The sequence below is a fragment of the Leptonychotes weddellii genome, chromosome 4 (assembly GCF_054177405.1).
Source record: "Leptonychotes weddellii isolate Sample4059 chromosome 4, ASM5417740v2, whole genome shotgun sequence".
Taxonomy (NCBI): domain Eukaryota; kingdom Metazoa; phylum Chordata; class Mammalia; order Carnivora; family Phocidae; genus Leptonychotes; species Leptonychotes weddellii.
The window spans coordinates 87,469,711-87,488,418 of NC_138372.1; the positions used below are offsets into that span (position 1 = coordinate 87,469,711).

At 37.5% G+C, this 18,708-nt stretch overlaps 1 protein-coding gene across 5 annotated transcripts in view; it reads left to right on the top strand.

Annotated features, from left to right (window-relative positions):
* MAGI3 (membrane associated guanylate kinase, WW and PDZ domain containing 3) overlaps positions 1-18,708 on the top strand; it is a 230,754-nt gene that overhangs the window by 146,776 nt on the left and 65,270 nt on the right. For all 5 annotated transcript variants that reach the window (XM_031016887.2, XM_081815695.1, XM_006728471.3 and 2 more), the window contains 2 exons: positions 9,811-9,930; positions 15,160-15,369. In XM_031016887.2, the coding sequence (XP_030872747.1) occupies positions 9,811-9,930; positions 15,160-15,369 (330 nt within the window). The remainder of the gene's footprint in view (positions 1-9,810; positions 9,931-15,159; positions 15,370-18,708) is intronic.

Genomic DNA, 18,708 nt, shown 5'->3' on the forward strand with positions numbered 1-18,708 from the left:
CAAGACCAAAAAAAAACAGAATATGATCAAATATGATCAGGCTGGTGCATAGATCAGTGCCACACACTAGATTTTGGGCATATTTTGGTCTGTTAGAAGAAAGTGCTTCCCAAAAATTTAAAGAAAGTAAAACTTATATATGTATAAAAATAAGGGTTAATACGATGAAGGGATGGAATATGACTGTAAAGATGAAAATTATAAAAGATTTTATAAAAGGAATTGATAAGATAAGAAGTTGGTTGAAAAAAGAAAGAAGAAGATTTAAAAAAAAAAAAGGAAGAGAATGTGATTAGGCAGGAGACTAGAACAAGCCATACACTAGAGATTTAGGGTATATTTTGATCTGTTAGAAGAAACTGTATCCCAAAATTTTAAAGAGAGAACAACTTACATATATATACCAAAAATAATGGTAACTACTATGAAGGGATAGAATATGACTCTAAAAATGAAAAATAAAAAATACTTTTTAAAAAAGGGATTGATAAGATGTTTGAAAAAGGGAAAAAGAAAAATTTTAAAAAAAGTTAAAAAAAAATTAACTTTGAAAGACTAAAGAATCATGGTAAAAAAGCCATGGATTCTATGTGCAGTATTCCCCTAGCTCTGGAGTTCTGCCATTCTCATTGATTGGTAAACTTGGTCTTGGCTGGCTGTTGTCGCTGATCTTCTTGGGGAGGGGCCTATTGCCATGGTTCCCAAATGTCTTTGCCAGAGGCAGAATTGCCCCGCCCTTGCCGGTCTGGGCTAAGTAATTTGCTTGGGTTTGCTCTCGGGAGCTTTTGTTCCCTGCAAGCTTTCCATCCAGCTTTGGAGGAGGAGGTGAGTGAAAATGGCGGCCTCCCAATCTCCACCCCGGAGGAGCAGAGAACTCGGGGCCCCGCTCCTCAGTGCGCCCCCAGATAAAAGCAGTCAATCCCTCCCGTCTCCCCGGTCTCCTGCCACACTCCATGCTCACCTGGCCTGTGACCAAGCGTTTCTTTCTCTGGTGCACGACCCTGTGTGGAGTCTCCAAACCCAGCAGATCTCTGCGGTGCACTCCCGCGCTGCTCCTCCTGGGGGAGGAAGGGGAGTCTCCCTGGATCTGCCGCTTGTTGGGTCCCTGCTGGAGGAGCAGTGGCCTGACTGTGCCGCGGATCACGGTTTATGGCAACCCCGAGCTGAGAGCCCGCGCCTGGGCTCCGTCTCTGCAGCTGGCTTCCCTGCTCCGATCCCTGGGAGCTCTGCAGCACTCAGGCACCTCCAGTCTTTCTGTGACCCCGACGGTCCTGAGACCACACTGTCCCAGCGAGGGTTCCACCCCTCGCTTAGTCACTGGAGCGATGTCCCTCAGCGGAGCCGACTTCTAATTTTAGTATATGTGCTGCCGAAGTGAGCACAGTGGAGCTGACTTCTAAAAGTTCTGATTTTGTGCTCCACGGCTCTGTCACTTGCCGGAAGCGGCCAACGGAGGGCCCCTCCCCCGCCATCTATCCTCCTGAATATCACGTCGGATTCACTTCTCCACACGTCCTACCTTCCAGAAAGTGGTCACTTTTCTGTTCAGAGAGTTGTTGCTATTCTTTTCTTCGATCTCCTGTTGAGTTCGTAGGTGTTCAGAATGGTTTGATCCCTATCCAGCTGAATTCCTGAGACCAGACGAAATCCAGGTCTCCTACTCCTCCGCCATCTTGCTCCCCATCTGGCATCACAATTTAATCACAGTATAAATTGTGGTTGATTGAGGTGAAGTACTAGCTGAATCAGGTTAACCTTGGGAATCCATATGACTGCTGCCCTTGACTTTTATGGCAGGAATGATGGCTACAAACACCATGGCGTGGAATGGATTCTCCTGGGTGTACCAAGCACTTGAAAAATCACCTGGTTTATTATTATTGCAAATCAACAAAACAAGGCTATAATAACACTTTTCAACACTTATCTCTTCTTGATACATTTGCTAATAGAAAACATTAAAGAAGGAAACATTTATACAAAATAAATGCCAAATAAAAATCAGTTAAAAGTTTGAAAGATAAATCTACACATTATATCCTATTTGAAATTTTCACTTCTAAAATTAAATTGTACAAAAAGTATCACTTGTGTTATTTGATAGTTTTGACTTTGGTAACAAGTATTCCAGACAGTAAAAAAAAAAAAAAATTCGTATTGTGTCAGTGCTCCTCAAATTGTTAAGTGTGTGTCCAAAAGCATCTTCAGATTGGGCATTAGGTTGTTTTCTTGAATAAGCTTGTTTTCTTTTTTAATGATGAAAATATGTTGTCTCCTTGCCCTGATTTTGGTTTTGCCATTGAAATCTATATTGCTTTTACTTCAGATTTTACACCAGTTTCTGATTTCAGGTTGGAGTGTTCCACAACAACATTCACTTCTCTCTGCATTTCTTCTATTAAAGGGATTTACAAAGCACTGAAACTCATAGCAACATACTCAAGCAGTGGAAAATGCCAAGGGACATTGTTGGGTAGTATTCAAATAACATTCAGATCCCCCTTCAAGGTTAACATCATTACATAGAATCACACATCAGAACTGCTGATTTAAGGACTTATTTAGCCTTCAAAACCTGTGATTTTTGGAGAACACCACTCATAAGATTTATATAAAGTATAAATGCATCTAACTGCGCTAATATTGTATTTGCAAGAAAGACTCACTGTTAGCAGACAGGGCCTTAACCTCACACTTGTAGCTCAGGAACAGCTGCAAGTAAGACTGACAAGTGGATTGTGAATGCTGCTCTCCCATGTGCTTCTGTCCTAATGCCTGGAAATGTCAACTTGACCATTCGGTTTCACTTGTCAGTATTTTCTGCTCTTGCTCTCAGTTGATATTTTTAGATTCCTTCAAATCAGTAACATCTCTGTGTCAGATGATTAAGCTTTAATTCTCACAGGAGAATTATAATACTTTGTTTCCTCATTTTCCCTATCAACTGAATTTTCTGGGGATTTAGAAAAAGTAAATTGGCCAAGAGACTTCAAGGAGGGATCCCTACATGGAAACACTAATGTCTATCAACTGCAGCTCTCATCTAGGAGTTGGTGAGAATGCAAAGTATATTTACTTTGGGACATTTTCTTTTAAACATAACACTTACCATATGGCCTAGCATTTCCACTCCTAGGTATTAACTCAACATAAATTTAAATATATGTCTGCCCAAGGACTTGTAAGTTTATAGCTGCTTTATTTATAATGCCCCAAATCTGGAACCGGCCCAAATGCCCATCAATGGTGAATGCCTAATCAAATTTTGGTATATCTGTGCAATAGAATACCACTTGGCAATAAAAGGATATTGAACCACAACATGGATAGATCTCAAAAGCATCATGCCAAATGAAAGAGGCCAGGTACAAACCACTACTGGAATCAGTGTATGATTCTATGTATATGAGATTCTGTTAATCACAGAACTACAGTGACAGCAGATCAGCAGCTTCCACAGGGTCCTGAGAAAACCTTTAAGAGTGATGAGTCCCAAGACTCACAGAATTGTGAGTTTAGTGAATTTGATTGTGGGTCAGTTATATTCAAATAAAGTGACCAAGTAGAGTCCCACAATTGTTTTCTTTTATATCATTAATAATTAGAAAATGAAAGTTTACAAAAAGATATTTATAATAGCATATAGGCATTTGAAATACCTAGAAATTAATCTCTAAAGAAGTGTAAAGACTTCTGTAAGATAAAATTAAGGGGCCATAAAGAAGATCTGAATATACTGACCGATTTCTTGTTCCTGGATTAAAGATTCAATATGGTGAAGACAGGAGTTCTCCTTAAATTGATTAATAGATTCATTCTAATCCCATAAAAATTCCAGCATTCTTAGCCTATTTCTCTGATTCCAGGTTTTATATGGAAGGGCTGTAAATAGAGAAGACAAAATAGGTGGACTTATTCTATTCTATACCAAGATTTATCATAGAAATGTATTAATTATAGCACCATGATAATGGTGCAGGACTGGTCAGTGGGTAAATAGGATGTAATAGCCCAATAACACATCCAGTTTTATCTAAGCATTTCTATATGAGATTTCTATGAAAGAAGTGACTTTGCCTGATCAGAGGGGAAAATAATTGACTTTTCAATAAGTGTGTTGAATAGCCATCTGGAAAAAAAAGAAGTTGGACTACTACCTCCCATCAGGCCGAATAAGATCTATTTTAGTGCATTAAAGTACTAGGTGTGAAAGGCAAAGTTGTAATGCTTTTACAAAGAATATAGAATGTCTCCATGGCCTTAGGAAGGATTTCTTCAACAAGACACAGAAGCATTAGCTATAAAGGAAAGGATTGATAAATTTGACTACAATAAAATGAAAAACTATCATTAAAAGACCATTAAAAAAGATGAAAAAAATCAGAGTGGGAGAAGATACTGTCTATTCTGCTACAATGTTTGTTTCTGTAACACAAGTAAGTTCATATATGATTGGTAAGTAGGTAGGATAATGATGTCAATTTAATGGAGGTAATATTGGTTCTTACTCCATTTTCCCCAGCAAGCTAATGTTTTGTGTCATCAAGTAGCAGCAAGTAAACAGAATATACAAACATAGTTGAATGTTGCATGCACTGTGCATAATGCCCATTCACCTCGATTTGGCCTCTTTTCTCAATTTGGACATGTACTTTATCTTAAAAATCATTTATTGCACCTTTTGCCTTATCTTCATTATTCAGTAGCTCCAACCCTCCTTATACCCCTGTCAAGCTATCTTTTCTTTTTTTAAAATTGTTATTTAAAGACAAAGTATTTTATTTACACTGGTATTTTTATCAGGAATTTAAAATATCTTTTAAGCTGTCTTAGTGTTTTTAATTAGGGTTGTTACTGATTTTGCTAGGCTCTGGTTACAAAGTTGCAAAAGGTTTTGAGAAATCAACCCTGACCCTGTTTTCTCGGTAATCTCCACTATTTGGGGAACACGATTTTGCAGAAAGTACTGTTTCTAGAAAGCATTTTTTTAAAAAGATTTATTTATTCGTTTTAGAGAGAAAGCATGAGTGGGAGGGGCAGAGTTGGAAAGGGAGAGAGAATCTTAAGCAGACTATGCTGAGCACAGAGCCCACCATGGGGCTGGAGACCATGACCCAAGTCAAAACCAGTAGTCGGATGCCCAACCGACTGTGCCACCCAGGCTCCCCCTTATTTCACATTTTTGCAGAAACCCCCTTTGCAACACGTATATCTGACAAAGGACTGCAGTGCTTTATCAATAGTAAGACACAGTTATTTCACATGTTAGCCTCTCTACAATTGTATCTTACAAGAGATGTAATCTTTTGATTTTAATTGCCAGTTTTCTTTTTTAGTGATAAAATAGTGGTGCATTTTGGAAGCTGTTGATTACTTAGATTTGATGAAGTACTGTAGTAAAGAACTACAAGTCAAGTTTTAGAAGATAGGCAAACCAACAGAGAAGTGGCAAAAGCCTTGAACAGTCACTTCACAACAGAAGAAATCTCTATGGCTAGTAAATATTTGAAAAAGAATGTGTGATCTCATAAATCAGTTGCACATTAAATACACAGTGAGATGCCTTCACATGTTGGCAGAAGTTTAAAAACCTGACTCCAAGTGTTAATGTGGACATAAAAGGATGCATATGGCATGATTCCATTCATATGAAATTACAAAAGAGGCAAAACTAAGCTTTGTTGCTTAGGAATGCATTATGTAGTTGGTAAAAAAAAAAATTTAAAGAAGAAAGGAAATCATCACAAATGTCAAGATGGTGGGTACTTTTGGGGGTGGGGGAAGGAGAGATTTATGATTGGAGGTGTACAAGGGGGCTTTTGATCTCCTGGTGGTACTGTTTCTTCACTTGAGTGGGTTTGCTTTATTATTACTTGTCAAACTTTACATATATGTCTTATGTACCTGTCTGTATATTTCAGAATAAAACAAAAGAGGGGAATGATCAGTTATATCAAATCTTGATAGGTCAGGTAATACAAGGACTGAGACTTGAGCATTGGGTTAAGCAAAGTGGAGACTCCTGATGAACACAGCAGATTGTCTCAGTGGAGTGGTTGGGGCAGTGATCTAATTGGAATGGGCTCAAGAGACAGAAGAGAGGAGTTGGGAGACTGTGAGTAAACAGAACTTGGAGGAATTTTTATGTAAAAAGGAGAAATATAGTAGGGACTAGAGGTGATACAGAAAGCTTTACATTAAATATATAGAGTATCAGGAGAATACCAATATAAATTTTCTGGAATGCTGAAGGCAATAGGGTAGGGTAGGTGAAAGGAGAGAACTTTTTATGTGTATTGGGATTACACATTTTTGGAGAGAGGATGTGAAAATTTGTAATACCTATATTTGTAGAGAAGTAACATTAAATCTTCTTTTTAAGTCTTGGAAATATATATGTGTGTCACACATGGCATTTCATATCTACTCATGGAAAGCATCATGAACATCACCTTGCTTAACACCACTTTGCAGAAAGAGAATGAAGCACAGAGGGATTAAGTGCTTGCTTAAAATCATATCATTACTAACAATTCCAGACTAAAACACGGAGTAGCTCCTGCCCCTTGCATCAGTGCTCTTTTTATAGTATTATCTATAATATGGTTTGCTCTTAAATCGGGTTTTTCAGGTTTTATATAATCAGTATATATATATTTTTAAAGATTTTATTTATTTATTTGAGAGAGAGAGAACACATGAGAGGGGATAGGGTCAGAGGACAAAGCAAACTCCCTGCTGAGCAGGGAGCCCGATGCGGGACTCGAACCAGGGACTCCAGGATCATGACCTGAGCCGAAGGCAGTCGCTTAACCAACTGAGCCACCCAGGTGCCCTATAATCAGTATATTTTATAGTAGAGTTTATTTGGATAATATTTCAATTAGCCTTTGCTGCATAACAAATCACCCTAGAACAACCTAGAAAAATAACTATCATGTATTATTTCTCATGATTCCATGAGTTAGATGAGCTCAACGAGGACCACTTATGTGGCTGCAGTCATTGGCACCTCCACTGGGGTTGGAGAGGCTAAGATGGCCTCACTCACATGTCTGGAACCTTGGTGCTGTTTGTTGGCTGGGGCTCTCTCATCGTAGTGTAACCTGGACTTCCATACTTGGTGGTGGAACCATTCCAAGAAAGCAAAGATGGAAGTCTAGACTCCTGAACTTGTACAACATCACATCCTCCACATTAAACTTTTCAAAGCAAATCGTAAATCCAGTCCAGATTTCAGAGGTGAAGCAGTAGGCCGCCCCATCTCTTAATGAGAGGAGGTACAAAATATTGGGGCCACGTTTTTCTATCTATCACAGATAATTATAAATGTTAAATTTAATCATTAAATTTATTTTCCAGTGTTAATTTTTAGTTAATATGGAGCTAAAAGCTGTTGATTTGGGGAATCTAACAATGTAGTTTAGCCAATGCATGAGAAAACAAAAATTTGACAATGACAAAAATACTTTAACAAAAAAAGTTATGTTTTCCAGCTTTTTTATCCTCTGTGATATAAAACAGATAAAGAAATGCTCATTTTAAAAATAAAAAGTTCGGTAAGAACAAGGGGGAAACTTATTGAATATACTTTGTTGCTTATAGTATTGTCTAAATCATTTTCTGAGATTGTTACCATTAATGTTTTATTATCACCTTTGTGAATTTTTTTCAGGTTACAGAATATAATAGAATGTAATACAACTAAAAAGTAAGAGCAATTAATAATCTTCCATTAATTATAATAATAGCGTATTTCCAGGTACTGTGCTAATTATATTTGTGTAAAATTTCACATAATTTACTTGACCACTGTCTATATCGAGTACCTACTATGATTCTTCACTGTGTTAAGACTTGGGACTATTAGTTTGAACCATGTAGACATCATTCCTTCATGTTCCATCCCAGGTGGGAGTCAGGGAAGGTCCTCTAAAGAAACTTCTTAAGCCAGGATGTAAAGGATGAGTAGATGTCAGCTGAGGTAAGAGTGGGAAAGGGAAGAGGAAGTCTTCCAGGGAAAGGGATGACTTGGAGAAAGGCCTTGTGGAGGTAAGCAAGTGTAAGGTGTAAGCAAGTGTAAAAGAACTAAAAAAAAACCAAAACTATTATGGTTAAAGCCTAGAATGTTAAAGGGGTGAGGCAAAAAAGAACCTGAAGAGGATTGTTATTGCTAAAGATCATGGGAAACCTTTGATAGATTTAGAGGTTTTTTGCTCAGATGATTGTTTTAGAGATGTCACTGGCTGCAGTCTAGGTAAGGGCCATAGCCAGGGAGAAGTAAGGGTTGACCCTATGAGACCAACAAAACAGACCATAGATAGTGATATGAATTAGATGAGTGTGAGAATGAAGAAAAGTATATAAACCCTAGAGGTATTGAGGAGATGGAATCAACCAGATTTCCTAACCAGATGGGGAATAGAGGGAGGAACCTAAGATGGTGGACTCTCTGCCCTCTGGCTTGGAGCACCATTAATGACTAGGGAGCATAAGTGGAAGAAAAGATCTGGAAAGGGATTCTTGTGCAGGATTTGCTGCAATATCCCAACTCTGTTTTGAGGCTAAATACTTGGGTCTCTTTTTTTGTATTCTCTACTATTTGAAATAATTTTTCTAGTATCAGTTCACAGAAACGTTGAATCATATTCAGTAAAATTCAGTCAAATGTAGCAATGCTGCCATACCTGAATTTATACTTTGATCTAAAAGATTTTACTTTAGGGCGCCTGGGTGGCTCAGTTGGTTAAGCGACTGCCTTCAGCTCAGGTCATGATCCTGGAGTCCCGGGATCGAGTCCCGCATCGGGCTCCCTGCTCAGCGGGGAGTCTGCTTCTCCCTCTGACCCTCCTCCCTCTCATGCTCTCTGTCTCTCATTCTCTCTTGCAAATAAATAAAATCTTAAAAATAAATAGATAAATAAAAGATTTTACTTTAGTGTGAATTCCTTGATAGGAATTTACTATTCTGTTGCCATAGTGTATTTCATTAAACAGTGTACTTCTTAAATTTTTAAAATTACTTGAGAATAATGGCTGAGAAGCAATATGTGAATACCTATCTTAAGCTTTAAGTCCTTTATTCATTAAACTAAAATAATTTCATAATTAATATTTGTCCAAATTTTAAAACTAAAGTGCATTAAAAGAACTTTTAAAAATTGTTTCTCTCTTCACTTATACCAGGGAAGAAAAATACATAAGGTAGCTTGATAAAAATGAAATCTGTATACACTGAAACTAATACTGTGTGTTGGGGTGCCTGGGTGGCTCAGTTGTTAAGCGTCTGCCTTCGGCTCAGGTCATGATCCCAGGACTCCCTGCTCTGCGGGAAGCCTGCTTCTCCCTCTCCCACTCCCCCTGCTTGTGTTCCCTCTCTCGCTGTGTCTATCTCTGTCAAAAAATAAATAAAATCTTTAAAAAAAAAAACAAAAAAAACTAATATTGTGTGTCAACTATACTTCAATTAAAAAAAAAAGAATAACCATGTCCCCCAAAATATGAAGTCTTATCATTGATAGATTTATCTTTCCTTCAGATGTTAATTTGACACTAGAACTCTTTTTAGTCTTTGTGGTTTGTATTTCGTAGCTATCTGTAGATTATATTAAAGTATATTTAGTCATCCTACATTATTGTCCTATTTTCACCTAAAAATGTTGCCTAAAATTTTCTGGTTGTCTTTCTAGAAGGTACATATATTCAGTAGTGTGTTTCTCCCATGTGTTCTCTATAGACTGTATTTTCTATTATTCTCAATATTTTGTAAGTTTAAAAGCAACCTATTTTTTTTCTTGTTTTTTTTCCTTAGGCACTACAAGGGCCCCCAGGGATGGGGAAGTACCAGGGGTGGACTATAATTTCATTTCTGTTGAACAGTTCAAAGCACTGGAAGAGAGTGGAGCATTATTAGAAAGTGGAACGTATGACGGTATGTCCCCAAATACTGACAACAAACAGCAGCAACCCAGAGAACTATCTGAATGGCTGGAATTACTGCAAAGGGAAATTGATCAGTAAAATATTTTTTTTTAAATTGTCTTCTGTTGGTCTTTGGGGAAGTTTTCTTTTGGTTAGCCTGTTTGTAATTTACTACCTAAAATGGGATTAAGTAATTAAGCAGAAGCGTTCCATCATATTACAAAGCTGATTGTGAAGAATATACTGAAATCCTTCAAAACAACCAGTTTGCATATTTTGTAGTAATTCATATTCATCATATGAACTCAACAAGTGTTTGTTGTTTGCTTTCTGTTTGTGGTTAGGAATCCAAATACTGTGCACTTAAAAAAATCTATAGCTTGGCTCTCTTGGAGAAAAGAGAATATAGATTGGGGGGAAAACAACAAAAATGGAATAATTGGTTTTCTTTTCATATCTCTTTTCTACCCACTTGTTTCTAGAAGTAGAGACTTAAGATCAGTTTCAATTTTTAAATGATGCTGTGTTCCATCTTTTGTTCTCCCTTACCTGACACTCTTTACTGGCAAGCTTGTCCACTCCCATCCACGCTCTACTTCTCCATCATTGCTTTCTCATGCTGTTATAGTTGCCTTTTTCACAAGCTTGGTGAAAGCCGCATCATGTCTTAGTAGTATCTTCAGTGCCTAGAGATGGTGTTCGATGAACACTAACCTTGAATTCAACATATCCAAGTATGCATTGATGTTCTATCCAAAAGAATAATTCTTCGTAATTTCTCTCTTTAGCTGTACCCTGGGCTCAAAATGGTGGAGTCATCATTTACTCCCTCCTCTTCCTTAGAGTTTCCATCACCAAATCTAGTCATTTCTTCCTCTGTAACAGCTTTCACGATGCGTTTCTTTTCACTCTCACACCACTTCGTAGGCTCTGGACAAGCTCATGTCTGGGCTACTGCGGCTGTTTCTTCCCCATGTCTAACCCACCTGCCCATTGCTCTCATGCTCGTCTTCCTCCACCGCTGCTCCGCTTGTGTCTCCTCTTCAGAGTCTTCTGTGATTTCCTTTTTGCCTGCTCATTTTGCCCCAGCTGTGCTTTCTGGGCTTAGCTCCCACAACTCATTCATTCATTCGTTCATTCAGCAACCCATTTATTAAGTACCTACAACGTGCTAGAGATACTGTGGTGAACAATACTGAAATGGTACTGCCTTAATAAATCCTATATCCGAGTAGGAAAAGCAGTCAGACAACAAGCAAAATCACTATAAAAGGAGACGTTATGAAGAAAACAAAAATAAGAGCTTTAAAGAAAAGAGTAGAAACGTCTTATTTAGTTAAGGTGGCCAGTGAAGACTTCTGAGAGGAAATGTCCACTACTTATTTTTTATTTTGAGGCCAATAGCCTGGCCTCATTCACCTCCCTTTTTAGAGGCAACCATTCGGATGTGTTTAGTCTGTATGCTTTTTGTTCATATGCATTCTCGCAAAATGTGTCTTCTGTGCATGCATGTATTATTTGCATCTGGAGTGTGTTCTATATCTCACTCAGTTTTTAAGTGTTCTCAGTTATTTCAGTGTTTTTTAGATTCATCCATGTCGCTGTCCTATATTTACATGTAATTCATTGCTTTTTTTAACCACTGCACAGCACTCCATATTGTGAATTTACATGTAATTCATTGCTTTTTTAACTACTGCACAGCGATCCACTGCATTCCACTTAACCCCTCTTGTAGTAATTGACTTCCAGATTGCTTCCAGCACCCCCCCACCACAGATAGAGCTGCAGCATCCTCTTCTTCTAGACCTGTGTGAGGATGTCCGTGGCACATATACCCAGGGGCAGAACTGTCGGGCTATAAGGTCTGCAGGTACTAAATCTGATGAAGGAGTCGAGGCAGCTCTGTAGCTGCTTTCCCGCCAGCCGTGCTTGAGGGGTTGGTTCCTGTAGCAGCTAGAATAAAGATTCCATGTCCTCACCGTCCAGCTGTATCATTTTGCCAATCTGATGGTTGTAGAAGTGGGATCTCCTTTTAATTCTAGCTTCTCTGGTTGTCAGAGAGTTGGAATATCTTTTTATATGCTTGTTAGTGTTTTGGACTTCCGCAAATTGTCTTTTCATTTGTACTGTACATTTTTTTAAAAGTGGGATCTCAATCCACATTCCAGTTTGTGGACATTCCTTAGATATTTAGATATTTATTTAGACATTAATTCCTTATTGGATATAGATATTTTCTCCCGTTCTGTCACTTACTATGCTTGTCCATGTGTTTCTTCATTAAGCAGAAATCCTTAGTTTTTATATGTCAGATTTATCACTGTTTTTCTTAGGGTTTGTGCTTTTGAAGTTTTGTTTAAGAAGTCCTTCTCTGTCCTTAGATCACAAAGACATTCTCCCTCATTTTCCTCTGTTAAGTATAAGAACATGGGCGATGACAAAGTGGCATATTACATATTATAATTGCTGTGTGCTAAATTTAAAGGAAATGCAAATTGAAATGTACCATTTCACACCCATCAGGTTGACAGAAATTTTAAAGTCTGATAATTGTGAGAAGTGGAAACTCCCATATACTGCTGGCAAGAGTATAAAATGATACAATCCCTTTGGGGAGCATTTTGGCAATAGCTAGTAAATTTGAAGATGCACTTAGCTCTGACCCAGCAGTTTCCTCTCTGGATGCCTGCTCTAGAGAAATCTTTATCTATGTGCATATGTAGTCACATACCAGAACAATCATTACAGCGTTATTTGAAATAGTGAAAGAATGGAAACAACTCTGTTTTAGTAGGGAAATTCATAAAATGCATTTTAACTTGTTCATGAAAACGGACTATTGTACAGCAATTCAATAAACTTGAATCTACATGAATGAACAGGAACAAGTCTTAGAAATATAATTGTATAAAAGGAAAGTTGCAAAAGAACACATAGAGCATACTGTTTATAAAAAAAGGCACGAAATGTTAGAAAAACCTTTATGAACCTTTTATGAAAACAATGGTATTTATATGTTATATATGCATATACATACCCTAGTTGTACACAGTGTACAGGGAAATGACACATACCAACTTCAGAGCAACTCAGGGAGAGCATGGGGAAGGACTGACAGGAAGTTATGGCCTTAATTGAACATGTGACCGTGTATATATATCCTTAAAGAGGGGGACAAAAGGGAGACCTGAAAGGAATCCAGCAGAAGTTAAATAAACAAATAAGGATGTGTCTAATACAATTGTCTCTGATTCTGTATGTATTTAAAATATTTAATAGTTGGTAGTTCTTTTTGAAAAATGAAAAAACCTTCAGAAAAGAAAAAAGGGGAAAAAAACCCTTCTAAAACAGCTTCAAAAAGATGAAAACCTTTTCTGTCAATAACTATAGTCAGGATTCACAAACCATGTCATTTTTATGCATTGCTGTATCTGAAATCTTGATACTTACCAACAACTCAAGAAAAATAGGCCTTATTTCCTTATAAGCAACGCTAGTTTTCTTTAAGTCCAATAATTGTGTTTAAATAAGGAAACTGCCAGAATTTGTTATGAAGTCCTAAAATCTTAATGATCATGGGTGGCAATCAAAATATCCTAAATTTGTCTGATTTCACCCTAGAAAACAGTTAAACTTCCTAGAGTGAGATAATAATTACTAAGACTACGCAATAAAATGTGTATCTAGTGTTGCTACTAGAACTACCGTCCTTAGGGAAGGTGGATGTTTGATTTTTGTCACGGAATGTCCAAATTCCTGGGTAGCGTGATTGTTGGACACAATGCAGGAAAAATTGAGATCCTGGAGCATCCTGTTCCCCAACCAGACCTCTCTTTGGAACGTTTCTGGGCCCTCTGCCCCAGAGAAGTGTGAGATGGCCTCTTCACTGGGTCCTTGTTTTACTGTGGGCTAGAAAGTTTGCAGAGACTCTCTGAGTCTGTTTTAAATACAAATCTTCACATCCATCTGCCTGACAGGGGTAACTCCATTTCAGATGTGGATTTGGGAGCAAGGGAGTAGTAGAGTGGGGAGAGGCAAGATGTAGTTGAAAAATTTTTTGGTTTGATTTCATTGTTTTGTCTTGAATATTTTAATGACAATTACCACCCAAAGTCAGATGTCCAAAGAATTTATCTTAATGCTTTTCCCTCAAGGCACACATGACCAAAGGTAAAGTGATCTGTAGATTTGCCTCAGTATTATGGTGAACAACCTATACTTTTTTTTCATCTGGGACAAATAATTCATTGTATACTCCATTAATTTACTTTATGTGATGAGCATCTTAATTGCCTCCTTAGGAACCCAGGAATTTCATTAGAAGGTGTGATTTTTAAAAATAAATAAATGAAAGAAGATCATGAATATTTTATTCCCTAACCATATCTTTCGATAGCATTAGCATAGTGGCTGATAAAAGGTTGAAACCAGCAGGAGCCAAAAACTGTTAATGTAGTTAGACCTTTCGAGTGGTTTTCCATTGTATTTGACTGCCTACTGGGAACTGCATGACAAATTAAGAAGATATTCAATTGTTTTCATTCTACTCTGGAATATTTATTTTTACTGCAAAAATTCCTGATCCTCAAGACTTAGAATATTAAAGTATTTCTTGCTTTCCTGAGAGTAAGCCAATATTGAATTATGCTAATAATGTCTCTATTTGTTCAATAAATTGTCAAATAAAATAATATAATTAGAATGCTCAGAGAACCTAAAAATTACTTTTACATAAACAGCCTACATTTCAGCACACACTGGTTCTTAGCTTTATCCTTTACCCACATATTTTCTCATTTTACCAAAATAGTTCATTATGTTACACATCAGAACAAAATTATTTGAGTTCGTTTTCTCTTCCTTTACTCCCACTTCCTATACCAATTAGTCTTACACAAGAGCATTGATGCATTTAAATTCACAAATCAGGCCCTAATTTAGAGCCCATGCAAAGCAAGCCCTATAGGAATAAATAATCTGTGTACATGAAGTCAACTTCCTATCTATCCTTAGTACAAATAGTATTAAAAAGTTAGATAATGTTAGAATATACATGGGCACTTGAGAAATTAGTTCTTTCTCCCTCCTCTGCTCCCAAGAAGAAGCATTTGGGCTTCCTTTTGGCCATTCAGAAGCCTCGGTATATGGCAGCAGGGCAGAGACATACACTGGACCATGTGTTCTGACTCTCAATTCAAATCAGTCCTTTCAGCTGCCGTTATTTTGTCCATTTCAGGAAACTTCTATGGAACTCCCAAGCCTCCAGCAGAACCCAGCCCTTTCCAGCCAGATCCAGTTGATCAGGTCCTCTTCGATAATGAGTTTGACACCGAATCCCAAAGAAAACGAACTACATCTGTCAGCAAGATGGAAAGAATGGACAGCTCTCTTCCTGAAGAGGAAGAAGATGAGGACAAGGAAGCTGTTAATGGCAGTGGAACTGCAGGTTTGTAAACAGATGAAAAATTCTAACTGATCTTCCGGGTTGACTTGAACATGACACTGAACTGGAAGTAGTAAAACCTTTCCCAGAGCATGTGTAGAGCAAGTGATGCAATTCTAATTATTTTTAAGAGATTGTGTGTGGAATGAAGTGTATCTCTGTCAGCCGCCTTATAAGGTGAAGTGAGGTTGCACCAAGTGGCAGTTTTGATAAGTCTGTAATAAGCTATCATTAGTAATAACATAACATGCCATGATCCCTCTGCTTAAAAGATTTGAGGTTCCAAGATATGAGAATCTTATTAGCCTAAGTCGTACTTTACAGGATATGGACAAAATACAGTTTTAAGATATAACCTTCAACTAAAACTGCAGAGGGTTAGAAATATGCCAGTAAAAATTATCTGCAAGATTTGTTAGCACTATGTTGAGTTTAAATTCTGAATCACTCAAAAAAAAATTTCTAAACCTGACTCTTATTTTTCATTAGATGCTAAACCAACAGAAATTTAGTGGTGAAGAATCTTCCTTTGAGTACCCCTAAAAAATGTGGTGTTTGCTTAGGAGATTCTTACCCTTTTTTTTTTTTAATTTTATTTATTTATTCATGAGAGCCGGGGGGCGGTGGGAGTAGGGAGAAGCAGGCTCCCTGCTGAGCAGGGAGCCTGATGTGGGGCTCTATCCCAGGACCCTGAGATCATGACCTGAGCCGAAGGCAGACACTTAAAGACTGAGCCACCCAGGCGCCCCGATTCTTACCCTTCTAATTGAGAGTATAAGTAGGAAGCTACAGAATCACAGCAGAACTAATTTCAGTGCTATTTATTATAACATGTTTATTCAAAACACTAGAATATGAACTTCATGAGGGCTGGAAGTTTTGCTTGTTTTGTTCATTGCTGTATCCCTTGCACCATAAGCAGTGCCTGGCACAAAGTAGGAACTAAGAAAATATTTTATTAATACCCCAAAAATGAATGAATTTGAGTACATCCCCAAATTTGCAGAACCCATTACCATATTATTTTCCCAAACCACTTAAATTTGCTGTGTATATTGTATTTACTGTCTTAATACATCCACATTTCTGTCCTCCTCCAGGGTGTGAGTCCTGTCTTATAGTCCTAACATCTCACATAGTTATGATACATAATATGTTTGATGTTAAATTAATTACTCCAGTATACTTGGGTGTAGAGACTGAGAAAGGCCTAAAAGGTTTAGGTGAATTCACATCTAATTCTTCAGGGGCTGTTAAGGGAAATTATCATACAGTAGAGCCTTTTGATATTGATGTCAGCTTTGTTTTCCCACAGAATTAAGTCTGTTAACATTTTTAAATGTTTCAGACTGGAATTACCATGAATCTGTCCCAGTGTGGGAATTTATATATTCTTATTTTGAGGGGGGAAAAATGTTCTGTTTTTACTTCCTAATACAGATCTCAGTGACCACTGCAGTTCCTTCAGAGGGAAACCTCTCTGTGATTCCCATAGCTTTATGTTTGTCATGTAAGCCAGTTGTTAAACCAGATGTTACTAACTTTTTGACGTTAATATTTAAAGGGAGTGTATCCGAGAGTGGGAGGCAGTTTGTATACTATCTTTTGTGTGTGGATGCCATAGGGCATTTCCACTGGATTATATATTTCTTTGCAAGAGAAAATATTCAGACTATTTTAAGGAAAAAAAACAATAAAAGACAGGACTAATAGCCCTTGGTTTTTTCTGAATAGGTACTAACTCTAGTTGTTAACTTTTATTGAAAGTTGTGGAAATGTGCTTTTTGTGTTGCTTTTGGGGACTAGAATTCCTGCCTTGAAAAATCAGAAAATTGTTGGGGATGGAAGTGGTGAGGGGATAGTTAAAGATTTATTTGTATCCCCAATATGTATATTATTTTATATCTTGCTGAAGAATTCATGTGAGAATGCTAATATGCCCATGTAGGATGACATATGTTATATAATAATGCTAAAATTTTTTCCCAAGTATTGGTTGTTACATAAACAGTATTTTCAAGTCATTGGCTATTAAGCGAACTCTTTTACACAGTCATTTCAAATTATGTTCAGAAAAGTATGAGACATCATATAGTTGCTTTTGTTTTCCTCCAACATACTTCTGTCCCAAGATTGTAACTCCCTTCCAGATTGATTTACACATTGGGTCCCTTTTAATTTCTGTCACTTTTTTGCCTGGAGAATGAATCGTGGGTTTTATTCTAGCTATGCATTCAACAAATATTTATTGAGTACCTGCTAGGCTAGTAAGTGCTGGCATTTTTCTAACAGCTAAGAATAAAGCACTGAACAAAACAGACAAAAGCTCTGGTCTTCATGAACTTTGCCTTCTAGTGGGAGAGAAAAAAATTATCCAACATGAATGAATAGCATATGGTATATTAGAGAGTGCTAAAGAGAAAAACAAAGCAGAGAAGGAGAGGGATAAAAAGTAGTGGATTTTAGATAGAGTGGCAGAAAAGATCTCACTGAGAAGAAGACTTTGAAAGAAGCGATGGTGTAAACCCAAAATATCTGGGAGGAGAACATTCCAGCCAGAGGGAATTTTAAGTACAAATGCCCTGAGGTGGGAGCATGCCTGGAATACTCAGACAAAGGCAAGGAAACCAATATAGTTGGATACAACATGGACAATGCATTATATGTGGTTGGAGCAGAGTGATGGAAGGAAATAGAATAGTGAGCAATGAGGTCAGTCAGATAATGATTGGGGGTGTGTGGAAATGCATTTATGTAGGATCTTATACGTTGTTGGAAGAATTTTGCTTTTTAAAAAAAGAATTTTGCTTTTTATTCTGAGATGAGAAACCATTATAGGGTTTTGAGTAGGAGAGGAACATGATAAAACGAATTTTAACAGGCTCATTCTGGCTACTGAATTGAAAATAGGCAGTAGGATGGCAGGCATAAATAGTGATACTAATTAAGAGGTTATTGCAGTAATTTATGTGAGAGATAGTGGTTTGAACCTGATGAAAGTGTGACAGGGAAGAAGTGGCCTGAGCCAGTAACATTTGCTGACAGACTGGATTTGAGGTCTGAGAGCTGAGAGTCAAAGATCACTTCAAGGGTTTTAATTTGAGTATCCAGAAGAATGAAGTTGCCTTTATTGAGATGAGGTAGATTGTAAGAGGAGTCAGTTTGGATTGGAAAAGGGTAGTAGGAGCTCCAGTTGGGATATTTAAGCTTGAGATGCTCATTAGACATCCAAATGCAAATGTCCTGTTTGAAGTTGGATTTAAAAGTCTATGTCTGGTCTGAAGATGCATATTGGGACATCATCAGCATACAACTTGCAGAGCAGTAAGACTGAATGAGATC